Source organism: Phacochoerus africanus, chromosome 11, assembly GCF_016906955.1.
Source record: "Phacochoerus africanus isolate WHEZ1 chromosome 11, ROS_Pafr_v1, whole genome shotgun sequence".
NCBI classification, from domain to species: domain Eukaryota; kingdom Metazoa; phylum Chordata; class Mammalia; order Artiodactyla; family Suidae; genus Phacochoerus; species Phacochoerus africanus.
This window is the reverse complement of record NC_062554.1, coordinates 97,915,189-97,938,473: the sequence shown is the minus strand read 5'-3', so window position 1 is coordinate 97,938,473 and position 23,285 is coordinate 97,915,189. Positions and strand designations below refer to the sequence as shown.

At 33.0% G+C, this 23,285-nt stretch overlaps 1 protein-coding gene across 3 annotated transcripts in view; it reads right to left on the bottom strand.

Annotated features, from left to right (window-relative positions):
• HGF (hepatocyte growth factor) overlaps nt 1-23,285 on the bottom strand; it is a 73,409-nt gene that overhangs the window by 18,012 nt on the left and 32,112 nt on the right. For all 3 annotated transcript variants that reach the window (XM_047753137.1, XM_047753138.1, XM_047753139.1), the window contains 3 exons: nt 11,675-11,849; nt 8,174-8,301; nt 1,029-1,131 (listed from right to left, as the gene is read on the bottom strand). In XM_047753137.1, the coding sequence (XP_047609093.1) occupies nt 1,029-1,131; nt 8,174-8,301; nt 11,675-11,849 (406 nt within the window). The remainder of the gene's footprint in view (nt 1-1,028; nt 1,132-8,173; nt 8,302-11,674; nt 11,850-23,285) is intronic.

The window sequence follows — 23,285 nt, the reverse complement described above, 5'->3', positions numbered from 1 at the left end:
AATATGGCTACTTGAAACAACTGTGGCTTACGTATGTGAATTATATATTTATGTTAGAGAGTGCTGTTTTAGAACAATTATTTTTGTGAAGTAAATTAACTGAAAAACAGCATCCACTTGTGAGTAAATTTTTAAAGAGGATAAGGACTTTGAAGCTAAAGTGCAAGTAGGGACACAATGACTCAACCTTTCTGGATCCTTAAATTCTTATTCACACATATAGAAATATCTTCCATATAGGATTATGATGGTCAAAGAAGATACCAACCCATATAAAGCAACCGTGTTGTAGGTACTTGATTAAATGATATAACTTTTTTTCTTTTCATCTAGTGCATATTTTCTGAGATTTATTAAAAATCTGCTCTATGTCATAACTACATCTCATATTTTGTAATTTCAAACACACTAGAACTATAGCTGAGGTAAAGTAGAAGATAACTGCTTTTTAAATAAATATGTCCAATATTGAAATCTCTAATTCTCTGGGGTTTTTTTTCAATTATATATCCATCCCTTTAATTATGGAAAAATTTTGTGTGTTAGTATAAAACTCTACTATCTCAATCAGTTTTTAGTTGTTCAGTGTATTTTTAAGGTATATATTTACATGAAGATAGCTGCTTATTAATTTTATGAATATTAATAATTAAGAGAATATATAGTGTTCTTTGAAATACCAGATTTAACATTTAATTATACACTGTCTTATCAAGTTATGTAACTACTTCTCAATATGACCACATCCTCCTCCAAAATTTATGTCTCCTTTTTGTTAATGTTCCCAAGACACCTATTACAGAGTAGAACACATAGTAAGTGCTCAATAAGTCTGTACTGGTTTAAATTTTTTATTTAAATGTTTGCTACATAGAATCTTAAACTGAGTTGCACAGAACAATCAATCTAATGTTTTTATTAGCTTACTGTGATAAATAAAGGAATAGAAAGAAATAGCAATGGACCTCAGTACACCTATCTGATGCTATCACTACATACTATATATTAAAAAAAGGAAATTTACACACCGGTGTAAATCTTCCATGTTCTTGTCCCACATCGAACATGTTAGTCCAGATCGTGTTTTGGATAGATTGCCCATGTAATTTTTGCCATTCCCACGATAACAATCTAAACATAAAATACATGAAAAGAAGATTAATGAATACTAGGTAGTATAGAACAGAAACATTATTTACAAGCATATGAATTCATGAAAATAAACATAAAAATTAAAACAAAGCACTGAAATCTGTACAAAGAGGCATAACTATCTTAAATAAAGGATGTTTATTTTTAGCCAAAATGTTTATTAAAAGGAAAGTAAATGCATCAAATTATAAATTCAAAAAATTCAAAAAAATAAACAAGTGGCTCTTACGGACACTAAAAAAATGAGAATTTTGTGAGTGATAAATGTATATATGTATTTTTCCCAATATTTTATACTGAAAAATTTTATATCACAGGAAAGTCACAAGAATGATATAATGAGCATCCATATATCCATCACAATTGTTGTGTTTTGATTTTTGTCTTTTATAGTATGAACATTCTGAGTCGTCCAAGCCAGCTCTTTTCCAAATGCTCTTTAATTTCATTTTATCTGATTATTTTCTCGTGAACAAAATCATGTTAACTGCAGAAATATTGTATAGGTGATATTTTGTCCTTTTTACAGTATCATTTCATGTGACTCATGATGTTACTTTGTTCCATTATTAGTGATGAGTTTGATAATGTGGTTAAGTGGTATAGAGGAAAAACTTATCTTCATAAATAACAAAAAGTAAAAAAAAATCAATGAGGACTTTGAGATTGACAGCATTCTATTTTCACAAAATAGCTTAGGCATACTTTGATTATTTTTTCATTAATCAGTTATTACTATGCTGGCTTTTTAAAAAATTAAAAAGCTTTCTTTATTTCTTTCTTTATTGTTTTTTTTTAATTTATTTTTTATTGTTACTTCCCCAACACACTTTTTTCTTCCCACTGTACATGGAGACCCAGTTTCACATACATGTATACATAATTTTTTCTCCCATTGTCATGCTCTGTTGTAAGTATCTAAACATAGTTCTCAGTGCTACACAGCAGGATCTCATTGTTAATCCATTCCTAAAGCAATAGTTTGCATCCATTAACCTCAAACTCTCAATCCCTCCCACCACCCCCCATCTCCCCTGGGGCAACCACAAGTCTATTCTCCAAGCCCATGACTTTCTTTTCTGTGGAAGGGTTTTTCCATCTCTCTTACTCCTTCTATTAAGTATTACTATCGCTAGTAGTGGTAGTGGTGGTGGTGGTAGTAATAGCATAGTAGTACTAGTAGTGGAAGTATTAATGTAAATAGGAAAAATGGATTCTCTTTTTATTCAACCTGATAAATGATCTATTTCTGTTTTGGTGCTCAACTTGTTCCAAATTTAGCCAGTAGAAAATGGTTCTTTTGTCTTTTATCATGTCCTATATGGTTTTATTTTTTATTTTTTTCTTTGCTTTTTTTCTTTGCATTTTTTTAGGGCCATATTCATGGCATATGGAAATTCCCAGGCTAGGGGTGGAATCAGAGCTACAGCTGCCTGTCTATACCACAGCCACAGCAACACAGGATCCAAGCTGTCTTCGACCTACACCACAGCTCATGGCAACACCAGATTCTTAACCCACTGAGCTAGGCCAGGAATCAAACCCACATCCTTGTGAATACTAATTGGGTTCATTACCACTGAGCCACAATGGGAACCACATTTTTTCAGTTTTTTTCAACTGAGCAATTTGTGTTTTATTATCCATTGATAGAAATTTCCATAGTCTTAATTTTGAAAATATGTTGTTCCTCCAAATTTGTGAGCTGTAGTTCTATATTTGAAAAGAAAATTTATTCCATATTTTAAAATAGTATTGTATTTTTAACAGTAACTAACATATTTTATTTTTTATATGAATTAAAAAATATAGTTTTGGTTATAAAATGTTATCTATAAAGGTATATCAACATTAAGATTATTCTGTTTTAAACTTGGCAAACCATAGTATATTATCACTGGTTTTAAATATGTTATGTGATTAGAATATTTAATAGGTACACATCCTAATAAAATTTTTAAAGGAGTGATTTATTAATTTATCCAGGAGTTAGTTAATTTAGTCAAAAAGAAATATAATAAGTATACTCAGTAGTTATGTTTTGGTATCCATAAGTTCGAACTTAAATATAAAATCTCAGGAGCTCCGACCATGGCTCAGTGGAAACAAATCTGACTAGTACCCATGAGGAGGCAGCTTTAATCCATGGCCTCGCTCAGTGGGTTAAGGATCTGGCCTTGCCATGAGCTGTGGCGTAGGTTACAGATTCATCTTGGATCCTGCATTTCTGTGGCTGAGGTGTAGGCCAGCAGCTATAGGCTACTGCTGTGATTCAACCTCTAGCCTGGAAACCTCCATATGCTGCAGATTTGGCCCTAAAAAGCCAAAAAAAAAAAAATCCCCCAAAACTCCTCAAATAAGATAGAATTTAATACAGAAAATATAGTAATCATTATCATACACAATAAAATTATTTTCAGATAGCCTAAATTTGTAAAATCAGTTCCTTTTTTTTTTTGGTCTTTTTTTTAGGGCCGCACCTGCAGCAAATGGAAGTCCAGGCTAGGGGTCGAATCAGAGCTGTAGCCACTGGCCTATGCCACAGCCACAGCAACGCCAGGTCCAAGCCATGTCTGCAAACTACACCACAGTTCATGACAACACCAGACCCTTAACCCACTGAGGCCAGAGATCAAACCTGTGTCCTCATGTCTACTAGTCAGATTCCTTTCCGCTGAGCCACAGTGGGAACTCCTGTAAAATCAATTCTTATGCATATACAGACTACGAAGGTTAGAATATTTTCCTCTGACAATGTTATTTTTTTCTATACCTTTCACCACTAGGTAGTAAATTCTTTAGAAAAGTTCTTACTGAAGAAATAATTGTGCAATGCAATATATTGGTACTATTCTTTTATACATTTTTGGTTTTACATCGTTGTTTTCTGTATTAGAGAAAGAGATCCTATTTATCACTACTTATTTTTTATTTAAATATGAGCTAAAAACTAGGTATTTTTTTCTATCAGCAATCTTTTTGTTTTAGAAAAGTTTTTAATTTGCAGAAGAGGTATAAGTTGGTAGAGAGAGTTGTAATATAACACACAGTTTCCCCTGCTTTTAATATCTTATATTAGTGTGATAGATTTGTCACAACTATTAACCATAATGATGCATTTTTATTAACTGCAGGCCATATTTTGTTTAAATATTCTTAGTTTTTACCCAGTATATTTTCTCTATTCTAGGATCCTACTTGATACCACGTTTCATTTAATTGTCATGTTTTCTAAGCTCTTCTAGATGTAACAGTTTCTCAGACATTCTTTTTTGATGATCTCGACAGTTTTGAGGACAATTGGTAGAGTATTTTGTAAAATATCCATCAATTGGGTATGTCTGATGTTTTCCTCATGATTACATCTGGGTTGTGGGTTTTTGAGAGGAAGACACGAGTTTCTGAGCACTTATTAACTTCCAACTTCCTGGCAAAATATATTCAAGCCTCGCTAAGTGTTTTTCTTGTTAGTCTTGGAACCTTCAACTTCACCAAGGAGCCATTGTCTAGTCCCTTTCATTCGGTGGAGTTAGGCATTGTGAGAGAGAGAGAGAGAGAGAGAGAGAGAGAGAGAGAGAGAGAGAGAGAGAGAGAGTGTGTGTGTGTGTGTGTGTGTGTGTGTGTGTTCATGAATAACTGATCCCTCAAACTCCAGTCTAGCACTAGCGTTCTTCCTCTTCTTCATTTCTTTTGTATATTTCCTTTCTCCCATAGTGAGAATCTTGATTCCTGGTAACAGTAGTATGTTTGCTCATTTTCTCAAATCTACAATGCACACAAAATAATTTCAAAGTTGAGATATCCTGATATTAACAGCAAACTTACACTTGAAAGTTCAAAAGGTATTTGCAGTTATCTAGCTTTAAAGGTATTCCAGGGAGGCTATATACAGTCAGAAAACTGTTTTAAAATTATCTGTAGTTTTTTTCCTTCTTCATAGTAATGGTATCTATTTGATATACAGATATGCACATTTCTGTGTTTTTTTCCTGTCTTTTTTGAGGTTATATTTTGAACATTTAAAACACAAATAATGGTTAGGAGTCAAAAGTATATGAAAATGTGTACTCAGAGTATTCTCATTTTCTCTTTTGTTACTGTATCATTATATTTCTATACACTACCTGCCATTACAAATAACAAATTTCATTAGTTTCTTATTTATGGCTCTTTTTTTATCTTTTGGCAAAATTATATCTATATATGTACAAATATATATAAATATATAATTTGTATACATATTGCACACATGTATTATTACAACCCATTCTTTATTACTAGTAGTAAATCCTTTTATTTATAATTAATAGAATACCAAATATATATTTTAGTGTCTTGCTTTTTCTTTAATAATATACCTGAAAATCACTTCATATTATTTCATGGAAGTTTTTATCATTCCTTCTGCAAATCCATAGTATTCCATTGTGTGACTTTGCCAGAGTAGGTGTGGGTTGTTTTGCTATTATAGAAAATGCTACAATAAAAAACTTGTGCACATGTTTTGTTGGAGCTGCATATTTAGATAGTATATTGTTCAGCCAAAAGGTCAGTGCATATGAAATTTAATTATTGTAATATTCTGTTCCATAAGGATTTTACCATTTTGGACTCCCAAGGGCAAGGTGTGAGATTTAATTTCCCCATACAGCTTTACCAAAAGATGGTGCTGTCAAACTTTTGAGTTTTTGTGAATTTATATATGAGAAATAGAAGTCTCATATTATGAGAAATCTCAATACTTATATATTTTATGTTTGTCATGTTATATATGAATTTAAGCATAATTTTTATATGTTTAAGGTAATTTTTATTTATTTTTAAAGAAATCTTTCTGTTTATATCTTTTTTCCATTATTTAATTTTTTGGTCCTGTATTTTTCAGTTTCATGGTTTTTATATATTAAAAAGTTTTCTCTTTATCTGTGATAGGCATTTTAAAATTTACTTTCAAATTTATCAAGTCTTTTGAATTTAAATATTACAGGTTTGTTTAAGTTTTTTACCATGGCAAGTTTTTGATGTGTCTTATCTTTTTTTTTTTCTTTACTGCCGTTGGATTTGGAGTGTTAATTAGAAAGCATTTCACCACATCTAAGTTATAAAGGCATTCTTCCAATTTTACTTCTAGCATCTTTATAGTTTCCCTTTTTACATTCATATCATGTATCCATTTGGAATTTATTTTTGGGTATGGTGCAAGGCATGGATTTAATTTTATTATTTTTAGAAATGGTTACTTTATGGATCATTATTCTGTTTTAAAAGTTTATTTTTTACCCAGTGAAAAAACACATTTTAAGTGTAATAAATCTCAGTAAGGAGTCTATTTTTGTATTCTGTTTTTTGTTCTAATTGTCAACTTACTCGTGTGCTGGAACTATTTTTTTTAATTATAAACTATTTATAAGATATTTTAATATCTAGTAGGATTTTTTATCTCTAATGACTCCTGTTTTTCAAGGTTTTTCCTTAGTAGAGTTATATGTTTACTCTTCTAGGAAAAACTTAGAATAAATTTGTTTGGTATCAGAAAAATATGTTCATCTATTTATTAATATCACAATAAGTTTACAAATTAGCTTAGGTGGAATTAGGTAGTTTATCTATCAGCCAGAAATTATCAGTAATTGTTTAAATGGATAAGGCAGGAACAAAGAAGATCCAGCTGGTACTAAACTTTCCTTAATCATTGGTTTTAACTTTATTTCCAACTGACCTTTAAAATCTCCCAAGAAGAGTGAAATTGACTGAAAAGGGATTCATCCCTTCTTCCCTCTCAACTGTATTCAGAGTAGTTCACAAAAAACGGCACTGAGGAGAAAGTCGGGGGATGGAAGTAATATGTATAGGGCAATAAATCTATGAAATGGAGCTTAAATTTGGCTTGGACTTTTTAGAATGATTTAGGACTGACCATGGCCATGACCATCATAATCATATTTATGTGAAAGAATATAATTATTTAAAAATCATAACTCCCAATTCATTATATACCAATAAATGCCCAGAGCCCAACATTATTATTAATTTTTGACAAACGATGTTTAAAGCCTACTTCAATGTGACTTTTCTCAACCAGTGCTCCCTGTAACAATTATTTTTCACCTTGTCTATATTTTCCAGTACAATGGGGATTTATCCCAAATCCTATTGCTACATATCATCTACTGCTAACACCTTAGTCCACATCACTCTCATCTCTTGCCTGAATTACTGAAATAATAATTTGATTCCCCTGTTTTGGCCCTTGTCAGAAGTTCTGGCTATTTTTCATAATGTAGTCAGAGTCATACAGTTAAAATTTAAGTCAGATCATTGAATTTCCCGTCTCAGAAATACACAACAGAGTTTCTTCTCTTTCAGAATGGAAATGTAAATCCTTCCAATGTCTGTGCAGTTTTAGCCCAATTGCTCTCTAAACTCATCTCTTGTTATTTTGTACCAGCTGTAATGGTGTGCTGTTTCTTTAACTTTTAAAGCACTCTCCCATCTCATGCCATTTTCATTTGCAGTTTCCTCTACCTAGAATGCTCTTTACAAATATGTGCACATGGCACATGCTTCTCCCTCACTTCTTTCAAGTCCTCCTTAAATATTATCTTAATACATAAGATCGTCTCAAACTATTAAAATATAAAATAGCGACATTCTCCTCCCTGTAATTCTGGGATATTGATCTCTCTAGCAATTATACTAACTTACTATTCCTACCTCCATTTTAATTTTGCTTGTTTTTTGTTTGCTGAACATTAGATCCATGGGGTCAGAGAATTTCGTTTTGTTTACTGGTATATTCCCAGTGCCTAAAACTGTCCCAGGCACTAGCATACACTCAAATAAATAAAGAACCACTGAACAGATTAATATGTAAAAGAAATCCAACTTCAGCCTTGATTTTGTTTGCTAACCAGCAAAAACACTGAATCAAGAAATAGTTCTGCTGCTGTAAAATGTGTACTCCCTTTAGGCATTTCCACAAAATTTAATCATGCCCACACTGCAAAATGTCAGCTATTACCTTGTCCACTTGACACGTCACATTTTGGAATTTGGGAGCAGTAGCCAACTCGGATGTTTGGATCAGTGGTGAAACACCATGGTGACTCAGCCCCATCTGGATTTCGGCAATAATTTTCTCTTAGGTCCCTATTGAGAATAAACATGTTAATGTAAATCGCCAGAGTTCTTACACTGGTGAAGTCAGTGTTATTATATTTCTAGAATCCCAGAATGTATGCATTCTATAAATAGAGCCCTATGTCTTAGATTTAGGAAAGTTATAACAATTTAGAATTCAGTGTACACAACTGATACTACCCACATTACTGAAATAAATGCTGTCAGATGTCAGAAGTCTTTTTCTTCAAAGTCTTGGAGTTTCACACAAACACTAGTGCTTCACAGAAGAAAGTAATAATACTACTTCATTCTTCTTACTCATTCTCAAGATGTGGACTCTGAACTGTTAAATTTTTAGAAACTGCTCTGTTATTTATTATGTTTTCATGACCCATAAATAATGGGAAACAACATATATCACTCTTTGTAGAAGAAAGTCTATTATAATTAGTAGCCATTAAGTACTCTTGTTTAAAAATGAAGTTCCATTAATTCAATTATTTTCCTCAAAAAAGTGATAGATATTTCTTCCTTAAATTCTGTATATCTTTGATTTAATTCACTGCATAGATTTATTTTAATTGCAAAGTAGTTCTTTCTTGATTTATAGAAGTTACCTGAAATCTTTGTAAATATTTCTATAAAATTAAGGCTTAATTAAAATATAGAAAACCTAAATACAGAAGAAGTTGTCAATATAGTACATGTATAATATAATTAAATATTAAGAGTTCTAAATAAGGAAAAAGCCTAAACTAATATTATCTGTTAGTAAAAGATTTTACCTTAATACAAGGTTCACATAAAATAAAATGTGGGATTTATGATTTGCTCCCCTGGTAATGGTCTCTAATGTGAATCATATACTTTCATTTCACAGATCCCAAGCTAATAATTTTTTTTGTCTTTTTGCCTTTTCTAGGGCCGCTCCTGCGGCACATGGAGGTTCCCAGACTAGGGGTCAAATCAGAGCTGTAGCCGCTGGCCTACACCAGAGCCATAGTAACAAGGGATCCGAGACACGTCTGTGACCCACACCACAGCTCACGGTACCACTGCATCCTTAACCCACTGTGTAAGGCCAGGGATCGAACCCACAACATCATGGTTCCTAGTCGGATTCGTTAACCACTGTGCCACGACGGGAACTCCAAACAAGTTAATTTAAGGAAATTAATATTCAGTCTATTGGATGGTACATATTTCACTTATGCCCAATTAAAAATACTACAATTTTATTAATACCCAAATTGGCCATTAGAAACCGAGAGTTTTTAAGGAAGAAGCTTGAGTTTTGTTATAAAATCATCAAGTAATAGTTTAGCCAAAATATGTCCTGACACAAACTGTTTTATTTAAGGTTATGAGAACAGTGAATGCCAATAGATAAGGTCATTATATAGCAAATGTTCATATATAAACCATATTCAAGCCTTTGCCCTTCTTATAAAAAGATAAAATTATTAACTAGAAAGATGAAGAAAATATTTTCTTTCCTTTAACCAATTTATACTTAGGTTTTAAAAAATTATGTCAGTACAATATATGTACATTTAATTTTACATACAGTTTACACAACTTTGCAATTTTAGACAAATGATTGTTTTGTTAATTTATTTTAAGTTGTTAATTTAAGGCAAGATAATTGAACAGAGATCTAAGGCTATCAAAAAAAGCTTAGTTTAGAATGACTTTTATAATCTGTATCTAGAAGCACCTCATTAATCTAGATTAAGAAGGAATGAGAGTCAAGGTTTGTTCAAATTTTTTTTCTAATTTCTTTGCCTTTACTTGACAAATAATTGTTTACAATTATTAGAACAAGTTAATGATTATATGATTCATGTACATCACAGACAGTATTGTTCAGTTACAGACTTTTAAAGATCGTCATTTGCAAGGAGTCTCAGTATTGGGACTAATAGTGTTTAATACAACCGGAAACACTTGGCCAATATAATCTGTTCTCTGCTAGATCACAAACAGCAAATGCATCAGTCCTCTGAACAAAATATTGCATTTGATTTTATCAGTTTTATAACACAGATCACTTTTTAGTTTTTTCATATTCATGTTTGGTTTTCTTGAACAAATCACAAAATTAAGAAAGGGTGGCTTAAACTCCAGTAGCATTTAACGGCTAAATTTTTGATCATTCTCAATTGCAGAATGTGTGGATTCAATTTCTATATTTATTCTCTTTTTCTTACAGATAAGTTTAATTTGGGTATTGCACGTACCCAATCTCCTACTTGAGTATTACTAGTCTTTAGAAGTTAACAAAAGATGTGCACAGCTCTGACACTGTCTCCTTTGTCTCTCTTACTATTCTTTCCTCATTTTCTCTCCTCTCTTACTTAGATATTTATTTCTGAAGTGTGAAACACTTGGATCAAAAATAGATAGAAAATGAGAGAAATAAACCAAGTGTGGCAACTCTAAATTTGTTATTATAAGATAATTTTAAAAGTATAATAGATGAATATTTACTATCTAAGCATATAACTCTGAATAGGCTAGTTTTTTAAATAAAATAAAACCCATAAAATATATCCCTTCTCAGTGGATGGACCAACTAGTGCTCATAGTTCTCCATCTTGAAATGCTAAGCTCTCTTATTAAAAGCCAATTACATAAAGCCAATATATGTTATTTATAGGTGCTATTTCAGCAAAGCCACTATGAATGACACGTGTGTTATAAATTTTAAAAGCAATCATTTTATGTTCCCCATAACAAGGTGGACAATTTAAAAACACATGGCATTGTGGCTGTCTGTCCAACAAAAGTCAAGTAGTGAAGAAAAGCAGCCATGGATAAGCACATAACAACTATATTATTGATATTCAAGGGCAGTTTCTTTGGCTTAGTTCATCTAAACAGTTGTTTTACCTTCCCCCTTTTGAAGAAAATCCAGAAATAATAATAAACATTCATTTAAAATTTTCAAAATTATTTTTTCAAGGCTAAAACCTCACCAGCTTATAATGTTAAGTGAAATTAAAGTGACTTAAAATCTATCCTAAAGTTAATATGAAAATTTAAGAAGGCACTAGTTTGAAACTTACCTGGTTATCATTACCATTAATCGGTTTATTTAATAGACCTGCAAAAACAAAGCTGTGATCAAAAACCTAGGGATGTGTTTCCCAAAGATGGTCGGTACATCAACCATCTGATTGAGAATCACCAAGAGAGTTTATTAAAGTGTATTATTTGAAGTTCAAATTTCAAACCTGAGGAGTCAGACTCCCTGGGTGGATGAATCTGCCTTTTAATTTTTCCCTAGCCACACTAAAGTTTAAAGATTCCCTAACACAGAAATTAGGAAAAAGCAAACACTCTGCCTCATTTCCCCCAGGGCTTGCTGAAATATATAATATTTGCCTAATTTACTCACTTGCACTTGAAATTTTCAGGAGTTATGTCATGCTGGTGAGGATACTGGGAATCCCAACGCTGACATGGAATTCCATTCCAAATGGTATTGATGGTTCCCCGGTAACCCTCTCCTTGACCTTGAATGCATTCAGTTGTTTCCATAGGGACATCTGTGTCATTCATAGTACTGTGAGCTATTGGTAAAACAATATAAATTTAAAGAAAGTCTTTCAATCTGTCATCTACTTCTTAGGGTTCATTTGCATTGTTTTCTGTCACAAATTTTTATAATAATTGAATGGAGTAAAAAATTCAATTTATCATCATCACTAGCTCACTCAGCCTAAAGGAGGAGTTATCATGATGGATGCAACCATGTAATTTTTCTGCTTATAAACAGAATATTCTAGCTTGCCTTTATCTCTGGAAAAGTGTAATTTAATAATATTTAAATTTATTGAATCTATCTATTCATTTATTAATATTAGATATAAAATATCTCTCTTAAGTTCCCATGTGGCACAGTGGATTAAGGATTTAGCATTGCTGCAGCTGTGGCATAGGACCTAACTATGGCATGGGTTTGATCCATAGCCCAGGCACTTCCAGGTGCTGTGGGTACAGCTGAAAAATAAATACATAATTAAAAGTAAAATATCTATATTAATGTTTAAGTATTTCATATATATTTCTTTAAATCACTTTTCTTACATTAGAAATTGAAAAGCATCTATAAGTAAGTAATATAGTGACCAAGTTGGGAAACTTTAGTACTGTGTTTTAAAGTTGGCCATAAGAAAAAGTAAGAAAAAGAAAATTAATATTGCTCTAAAGAGCAGAGTTATTTCTTTAAATATTAACTTCTCACTATTACTATGTCCGTTCCAATTTTCCTTTCATTCAAACACTGATTATTCTTGATTTTATTTCTATATGTTACTATAACTTTTACAAGCTGAATATATGATATTTGTGAAATGGCTATATAGTTATTACCAAAATTAGTTTGCTTAAATACATAAAAGTTAGTGATGGTATTAACCATAGTTTTCCTCTAAAATGGTAAACATATTCTAAGCTAATACATTACATTTTTCTTCTTAATCAACCTGTTGGCATTAAAAAAATAGTTCCTAGGTAGATTTATTTCTTGCTTTTTCCTAGTCCAGCTGCAGTGCTTCATGAATATCCTGAAAATCTCAGTAAGATTTTAAAAAGTACAAAATTACTTTTTAACTTGAACTCTCTCTTTTGTCTTTAAGCTTTACTGACTTGCACAAAATATAATTAAAAACATTCTGGAGAAACTAAAATTATATACCTTCTAAAACATGCATGAACATGTTTGTATTTCCATGTAAACTCCCCAGTTACCTTTATAACCTAAATGATTATTCAAGATGCCTCAGGATAAAACTCAAGTTGATACCCTCTAGGATAATTTGCGAATTAAATAAATGCCTCTGATTCATCCATCCTGGAATTCGATGTATCATTTCTCCAAAGGAGAGGTCAGAATCAGACATGCCTTCAGAGGCTAGGGATGTCTATAAAAGACAAATACCATATGATATCACTCATATGTGGTATCTACTATAACACACAAATGAACCTTTCCACAGAAAAGAAAATCATGGACCTAGAGAACAGATTTGTGGATTCTCAGGGGGAGGGGGAGGGAGTGGGAGGGATTGGGCTTGGGGTTAACGGATGCAAACTATTGCTTTTGGAATGAATTAACAATGAGATCCTGCTGTGTAGCACTGAGAACTATGTCTAGATACTTACAACAGAGGACGACAATGGGAGAAAAAATTATGTATACATGTATGTGTAACTGGGTCCCCATGCTGTACAGTAAAATAAAAAAGTGTGTTGGGAGAAATAACAATAAAAAATAAATTAAAAAACAAAATAAAAGAGAAAAAAATGTGTTCCATATTTAGCAGTGTAAATTCTTTTAAAGTAGCTCTTCTAGTTTGTTATAAATTTCTTTCTTTCCTACAAATAATTACTACCTTATGTGGCTGAGAGCTTTATTTCATTGAATTCCATACAAACTAAGTAGAGCCTAAGTTTGGAGTTATTTGTAAAGTTTAATGAAAAAAAGGAGGATTAATTAATAACCATCCCAACCTTTAGAATATGGTGTATGTGTGGATTTCCAAAAATTGCTCTTTTAATAACTCTTTTTCAGCTTTTTATTTTTATTCTTTTTATTTCTCGTGTATCTACTTTAGGGAATAGAAATGCAGCAGAAAAATATCCTAAATTAAATTCAAATAGGCATGAGACAATGGCCAGAGACTGACCCAAAAATGGTCATTGATAGTTGATGACTTAGAAAATTAGTATATATTGATATTGATAATATACATTGATTCAGGAAGAACAAAAATTTTGAACTCAGAGAAATTACTTGTATAGAAAAAGTTGATGCTGTTTAATCAAGTTCATTATGATGTTAATAGTATCTAAAGTTTTTTGGTCAAATAGAAAATAAGACGGATTCTGTGATGTTAATAGTATCTAAAGTTTTTTGGTGAAATAGAAAATAAGACGGATTCTGTAGGTTCTGAGGAACTATATTTCATTAAACAAATGCTGCTAAGCTATTTTTCTGATGATTTGAGTCAACTGTTAAATGATGTGAGGAAACTGAGTATATGTGTGGAAGTCTTTAAAGCCTGACAACTCTAAACCAAGTAAAAGGTCAAGTTTATACTGACATATAGCATATCCAATTATAAAACTATGATGTGAAAGAAGACAAAAACACATGTACACCATAATATATCAATTCATTATTTAACATTTTAAGAAGAAAATTTTTTATTCCCCTACTTCTTGGACACAAGCTCCTGAGCAGCAAACTTGTGACCTCAGTCAGGACTCAGAATACTGACAATGGGAGGAAGGTCGAAGTTAGGGCAGTCAGAGCAAAAACACTTCCACTAATCTCATGAACTTCATGATCTGTTTTGGGTCATACAGCTCTCTCACTTTCCTAGTTATTTTGTATGTTTTGTTTTTGTATTTTTGATTCATTCTCCTCAGTATTACTTTGGTACTGTGAACTTGTAACCAAAGAACCAGTCTTGATGAGTCCCAGTATTAATCAGGACCACCTTTGGCTAAGCATGGGCCTATCACATCTCATTGAGTACCTGGGTCAAGGATGAGCCCATCAAAGATTAACACACTCTGGTCCTTGGACTCTAGTATGATTTCCAGACGCTAACGTAAACAATAATGAAAAAAAAAAAAAGAATATATCCAGACATGATTAGGAATTTGGCCATTTTGATGGAATTTCTTAATGTGGAAGCAGGTTAGGAGGGCTGTTTACTATGTGAAGGTAGCTTCACATTTTAGAATTGACTGTGTGGAGGTAAGAGAGTGAAGCATTGTGCCTCCAGTTCGGTGTAACATTAAGTATTGGGTATCATTTTTGGAGTGTGTTAGACAGGAGTGGCTTTTCAAAGTAATTTTTTTATAAGTTTTTTTAAATGACACTCATAGAAATAACTCATGACAGTTACAATCTGAAACAATACATAGAGACTTAAACTCAAAAACAATTTTAATTGCACTGCTTTTATAAAGGAAATTATTAAAGTAAACAAATATTATCACAATTATTAGGAAATCAATATCTTAAATTCAGTAATTGTAAGCAACCATTTGATCATCAGAAAGTATTAAGAGGAAATGATGAAATTTAAAGGCTAAAAGAAGGTATTTTTCTAATTTGAGAGTAAAGTTTTCAAATTTTAGAAGTCTTTGTGAAAAGAAATATCTATATAACAAAAAATCCTAAATCAAAGAAAAGACTACCTGTATAAAAATATTGAGGAAAATGTTTCACTGCTGACTGATGCACTAAAATTTCATTGTCAAGGAATTGTACTAATTTTGCACCTCAATTGAGGAGGTTCTAGAGAGGTTTAATTAAGGAATCTTTCACTTTAAAAGGTAGCGATCATAAAATCTTAATTTGAACAATTATGTTAAATAATTTTTTTCTAAACTTTCATTAGTACATTTTAAAATTTATGAATATATACCACATCTTCTTAATCCAATCATTTGTTGATGGGCATTTAGGTTGTTTCCATGTCTTGGCTATTGTGAATAGTGCTGCAATGAGCATGAGGTTGCATGTGTCTTTTTCAAGGAAAGTTTTGTCCAATATATGCCCAAGATGGGATTGCTTGGTCATATGGTAGTTCTAAGTATAGTTTTCTAAGGTACCTTCATACTGTTTTCCATAGTAGTTGTACCAATTTATATTCCCACCAACAGTGCAGGAGGGTTCCCTTTTCTTCACACCCTCTCCAGCATTTGTTATTTGTGGACTTATTAATGATGGCCATTCTGAATGGTGTGAGGTGGTACCTCATGGTAGTTTTGATTTGCATTTCTCTAATAATCAGTGATGTTGAGCATTTTTTCATGTGCTTGTTGGCCATCTGTATATCTTCTATGAAAAAGAACAAAATAATGCCATTTGCAGCAACATGAATGGAACTAGAGACTCATACTAAGTGAAGCAAGTCAAAAAGAGAAAGACAAATACCATATGATATCACTTATACCTGCAATCTAATATATGGCACAAATGAACCTTTCCACAGAAAAGAAATGTATGAACTTGGAGAATAGACTTGTGGTTGCCAGGGGGAAGCGGGGGGATGGGCTGGGAGTCTGGGGTAATAGATGCAAACTATTGCCTTTTGAACAGATAAGCAATGAGATCTTTCTGTGTAGCACTGGGAACTCTATCTAGTCACTTATGATGGAGCATGATAATGTGAGAAAAAAAGAATGTATGCATGTATGTGTAACTGGGTCACCTTGCTGTACAGTAGACAATTGAGAGATACTGTAAACCAGCTATAGTGGAACAAATAAAAATCATTATAAATGAAAAAAATGGAAAATAAAAATAAATAAAAAAATAAGATTTATTAATGAACTTAAGCCACTGAATATTCATGAAAAATTCATATAAGCTATAACAAATAAAAATTTGGGATTTGGATTAAATAATTTGGATTATTTAACAGTTTCTAATTAGGAATTGGAAACTAAAACCTCTTAAAATTACAAAAATTATAGGAATACAAAGAATTACTGTACATTAAGAAAAATGCAGTATTGTACAGAATATATATAACATTTCACTATGCCTTACTATAAACTGAATGTTTGTGTCTTTCTCAAATTGGTATGTTGTTCTACGTATTAGGAGGTTATATGTGACAAAGTTACAGATGCTTATTAAAATAAGAGGCAAAACACTAATATTAACTAATATTATGGTAAATGATTAGGCCTTTGGTAAATGATTAGGTTGTAAGGGCTGAGCCCTCAGAAATGGGATAATTACCCTTATAAAAGAGACCCTGCAGAGCTCCCTTGCTTATTCTACCATATGAGTACATAGGGGAAACTTAGCCATCTATGAACAAAGAATCAGACCTTCTCCAGATATCAAACCTGCTGGCACCTTGATATTGGATTCCCAGCCTCCAGACCTATGAGAAATATATCTCTGTTTTTTTTGGAATCCACCCAATCTATGGTATTATGTTATAGCGGCCTGAACTAAGACAGGCCTTATCAAGATGTAAAGAATCTAAATAATATTAATATTAGTTAATATTAGTGTTTTTCCTCTTATTTTAATAAGCATCTGTATCTTTGTAACATATAACCTCAAACAACTTGGTAATTTTACTTATTCTTGTGTTTTAATTTCATGGAAATATATTTTATGCTGTTAACTACAAATTAGCAGTATTCACATAGTATTTTTCCTTAATTAAAAAGTACCCTCTGAAGTTAATGCATCTATATTTATCCCACTTGACTTTCAGCTGCTAAAAATGAGCCTATAAATAAAAATTCACCACATAATTCTGGTGGCAATGTATAGAATAAATAATATATCCAAAAAAGACATATTAGTACAGCAAGGTAACCACATAGTTTTCATCAATTAGTAAGAGTTATTGTAAGACTTCATGCAGCTGTTTAATAAATATTATCTGATAGGGACCATGATGAATGATTTGTCCATAGACCAATTAACTATGATATAAATGTTTGATCTTTGCTGCCTACATGAATACTTATGATTCAAAAAAAAAAAAAAAAATGGTTCCTGAATTACAATAGAATAAACTCCTTGAGCTGTCCTGCTATATAAACATCAAAACTTGGAGCAAAAACAAAACAAATTTTCATTCCAGTTTATTTGGAAAGGGCTATTAAGTGTTGGGAAAACTATTCCTTTGGACTTAATACTTAAACACGAGACCTGAATAAGGGAAGGGATTGAAGAGTCCCTAGTGGCCAAGTGAAGTGCTAAAGAAGCACAGAAACATTCCCAAATATCAGCTGAAGCTGATCAAGTTTAGTCAAAGCAGCATGTTTTTAAAATACTGCATCCCCACATCCACAAATGTTTTTGCATGTCTACCAAGCTCACACTGAAAATACCAGGAAGTCTTTTGAGAGTTCCTCACAAATAAAATATTTTGCCAGGGGTGTCAGTAGTGGTCACCCTTTGGAAGTAGATGCAAAGATATTTATATGATCCTCAGTGGCCTCTGAGTGAAGGAATGTTTTTCTTTGATGATTGACACAAAATTTTCTATTTGGAAATGCTTTAAGGAAAACAACATGTGCTATGGAAATCTTTCACTGTCCTGTTAGAACATGATCAAATACAGCGGGCGCTCCTTGGAACATTAATTTCATTTTGCTGGTGTGGATGTGCTCTGAGCTGATTGCTACCCTATTTGGTAGAGAATTTTAAGATTTGAATAGATTTTCTGAGAGTATAAACATTAACTGTCATATAAATGTTGGAAAAACCATCTTGACCCCCATCAGAAAGAGACCAATAGAACAAGATGACTTAAAATTAACCTAACTGATTTTATCTGTGAAAGGCTAGCCAAATCCTTGCAGAGAGACTACAAGGCCCTGCCAGAGGTCTGTGAATGGCAGCTGGAGAATGTGGGTGCACGCATGTATGTTACAGAAAGCAATAAGTAAATCCTGACATTTAGATTCCCCTTAACTCTCCAAAAAAATCTAAATTTCTTAGTGGTGACAAGCTGTCGCTATTATTCTGCCTGTAGCTAAGAACAAGTTCCTTCATAGGCTATTGGACAAATACCTGATTATTCCTGGAATAGTTCAACCAAACCCACTTCTTACTCCCAGCTACTGAAGAGCAATTGAGATGTAGGATTTACTTTATGATGGTCCCTGAAGATTTAGAGCAGTGTGTAAAGCTACTCTCCCATCAACAGACTTGTGCCTTTGGGCTGCAAAGGATGGGATCAGGCTCAATGTAAATTTAAAGAGCTCCTTGTTTTAAAATTAACGTGGGAAAATAGTTTTAAGACCTCCAAAATACAAACCTCAAATTGCTTGCACATTTGCTTTCCATGTGGACCTGGGATTCCTATCCGAAAATTTCTCTGGACTTTATCCAAGCCTTTTCTGGTATAAAATGTTCAAGAGGCAAGACTTTCATGAAAGGTCTTCAATTCAATTCTAGACTCTTATTCCTTAGAAGATGATTTGGAAAAGACCTCCAAATATAAGATCTTTCCCTTGAGAAGGGGTATTGATAGCATTCTTTTTCTCTGACACAGAATAGAGTAAGATAATTTTATTTCTGTGAATATCTGTTATGGCCTAAGATGAATTAATGAAATTTAGAAAAATAATCAGTTCTCTTTAAGAAAGAAAATATTTTGCTAAAATTATTTTACCAACACAGACACACTGAATTTTAAATTTTTTTGTTCTTATTTTTTAGGGCCTCAGCCATGGCATATGGAAGTTCCCAGGCTAGGGATTGAGTTGGATCTGCAGCTTCCAGCCTACACCATAGCCACAGCAACACAGGATCAGAGATACATCTGTGACCTTCGCCACAGCTCAGGGCAACACCCAATCCTTTAACCCACTGAGCAAAGCCAGGGATCAAACTTGTATCCTCATGGTTACTAGTCAGATTTGTTTCCACTGTGCCACAATGAGAACTCCCCATATTCTTTTTAAATGATGCCAGTGTACATTAATTATTAGGAGGAAGATTTTTTTAAAAATTTATTTAGTACCAATGCCAACATATCTTCGTGAGCTGTATAAGAAAATAAGACTGGGTGGCTTAAACAGTAATATATTCTCTAACAATTCTGGCAACTGTAAAGTCCAAGATTAAGGTGGTAGCCTATGGTTCCTGGTAAGAGCTCTATACCTGACTTGTAGATTATAGGTATAACATACCTTTTTGCTGTGTTCTTATATGGAGAGGAGAGAAAAGTTGCTCTCATCCCTTATTTATAAGGTCACAAATCTGATTGGATTAGGATCCCACCATTATGACTTCATTTAACCTTAATTATCTCCTAAAAGCCCTATCTCCAGTTGCATTAAGAGTTTAGGCTTCAAATATGAATTTTTGTGAGGGGAGGGGACGATTCAGTCCATAATGATACTTTTGATAGAAATCTTAGCTCTCAAAGATCTGCTCAGGCCAAACTTCTGAAATGGAGAATTGTTCAACAGGTATAAAATTTCACTTATTCAAGATGAGTAAGTTCTAGAGATCTACCATACAACGTAGGACCTACATACAACGTAGGACCTATAACTAACAATACTGTATACCAAACAAGTATTAAGAGAATACATCTCAAGTTAAATGTTCTTACAACATATACAAAAAAATGGTAAGGAGGGGCAGGAGGAAACTTTTGAAGGTGATAAATATAGCTATTATTTTGATTGTGGAGGAGTCAAGGGCATATGCATATGTTCAAACCCATCAAATTGTGTACAGTAAACATGTGATGTTTTTATTTATTTTTATTTTTTGTTTTTTTGTCTTTTCTAGGGCCTCACCCACGGCATATGGAGGTTCCCAGGCTAGGGGTCTAATTGGAGCTGTAGCTGCCAGCCTATGCCAGAGCCACAGCAACGTAGGATCCGAGTCGCGTCTGCAACCTACACCACAGCTCACGGCAACACCGGATCCCCAACCCACTGAGCAAGGCCAGAGATTGAACCTGCAACCTCATGGTTCCTAGTCAGATTCATTAACCACTGAGCCATGATGGGAACCCCAACATGTGATGTTTTTAAATGTCAATTAGACTTCAATAAAGCTGTTAAAAATAAGCAAAATGGCTCTGGACACTTACATAGCTAGAAGTTTAAAAAATAAGAAGGAAAGTAGGGGGAAGAGAAAAATAACATGACAACATGTAAAGAAACATTGCAAGAGTTATTTATTTTTTTGAAGGAAAAACCCTCAAGGCAATCAACAGCAAATGAACAAAAGTAGCTCAGGAAAGCACAAACCCTGACAAGAATTGAAGTGGTGCGAAGAAGATAGGGAAACAAGTCTTCCTGGTTGGCAATGTTTGGGAAAAGCCCAGTTTTCATATGAAAATCAAAAAGTACAGACTAAATTCCAGCAAACAGTGAAAGAAAATGAAAAACTACTACTGTGTAGGAAGTCAACAGTCATTCATTCAACAAAAACTTGTTGAACTCCTGTCAAGTACAAGGCAATGTGATAAGTCTATGAGATACAAAAAAAAAAAAAAAAGGTCTTTACTCTGTTGGAGCTTACAAATTTTGATAGCAGTACTAACCAAATAACTTCAAAAATAAATGTAAACACAACTCTGAGAAGTACATGGAAAGAGAGGTTTATGTTGCTCTAACTAAACAATAAGGAATTTGACCCAGTCAGGGAAGTCAGATGAAGAAATGATAAGTGACTTGAAATTTGAACAATAGGTGGCTGTCAACTAGGTAAGGAAGGGAGAGAACATTTTTCAAGGGCAGAGGAGATGGCAGGAGAGAAGGAACTATAATGAGAATATGGAAAATATGAGGTAGAGGAAGAAAACTATTCTGGCTGGGACAGAGAGCATGCAGAGAAATGTACATGAGGCTAGAGATATAGGTGAAGGAGTAAAGGATGGTTTTGTTTTGTCTAGGTCCTAAGATCAGAGGAGATGATTAAAGAGTTTTAAACAGGCCTGTATGTAGATATGTGTGTGGTTTGCTAGTCATAGGAAATGATAAACTCAGATTTTTAAAAATATTGTTTGCAGGTTAGAGAAGGGATTTGAGGGGAAAACAAATATGGATATAACGATATAATTTCACTCAGAAGGCCATCCAAATATTCAGAATGAAGAATAATGGTCTCTGATAAAGGAGACAGTGATAAAATGAAATGAAGGTTTGAGAGGTACATAGAAAATAAAGTTTGCGGATCAAATGTGAGGGGTGAGGGAAAAAGCATCTTTAGGATTATTCTAGGCTTTTGGATTTAAAACTGTATCAGTGATGGTACCAATCATGCAGAAGAGAGCTTAAAAAAACAGATTAGACCATTCTATAAGAGAATCAGAGAGGAAGATAATAAATGATATAAATCTCCAACCAGGTAAGTTGCTGGTGATAAAAGGTGGAGAAAAATTGGAACAGCCAACAGGTATATACCAGTTAATGTACTTTAATGGGACGGCAGCCTTACATGTCTGACACATAGCAAAAAAGTTGTTCTCAGAGGGATACCTGGGGCTCCAGAGATCTTTTCAGGGATCTAGGCAGTCAAAACTGTTTTCATAACAATGCAAAAATGTTGCTTTTCTTTATACACTTGATGTCTGATATCCCGAAAGACTGAATGCAGAAGCAAATATGAGATAATCTTCTTCTAAGTAACATTAAAGAAATTTTCAAAGCATCAAAAACAATGTTATTTTATTCCTAGTTTTCTGGGGGAAAAAAGCTATTTTCTTTTAAAATATGTTATATTTATTAATATCCAATGAGCTTATTTTTAATGACTTAATAAATATCTTAATTCAAAAAAAATTTCCAATATAGTAGATATTTGTTCATATAACCCACAGAGACAATTTGGTGTTCTCAGTAGTGTGTAAAGATATTTTCAGTCCAAGGAGTCTATAAACAGGAGTTCCTGTTGTGGCTCAGCAGAAACGAATCTGACTAGCATTCATGAGGACGCAGGTTCGATCTCTGGTCTCACTCAGTGGGTTAAGGACCCCGCGTTGCCATGAGCTGTGATATAGGTCACAGATGTGGCTCAGATCCCATGTTGCTGTGGCTGTGGTGTAGGCCGGAAGCTACAGCTCTGACTCAGCCCATAGCCTGGGAGCCTCCATGTGCCATGGGTATGGCCCTAAAAAATAAAAAAATTAAAAAAAAAAAAAATATATATATATATATATATTATAAGTCTATAAGCAACTGATTAAAATAATGTAGGATTTTCTAAGGGCCATCAACTACAAGTTAGCTTTTTAGTTGCCAAAGAGCTACTAAAGTTCACTTCAGAAAAACAGTGTTTGTCCTAACAAATACTAGTCTCTGAAAAACAATGAACTAGTGTGTAGGAAAAAAAATGTTATTCAGCATATGAAGTTATTATTATAGGGGAAAAGTGTAAGAAAAATCAGTACTTCATTTAAACACTGTATAAAAATTAAAAAAAAAAAAAAAAGAAACTTCTGATCTTACTGTATGTTTGCAGGGTCTTAAAATTCCATTGACCT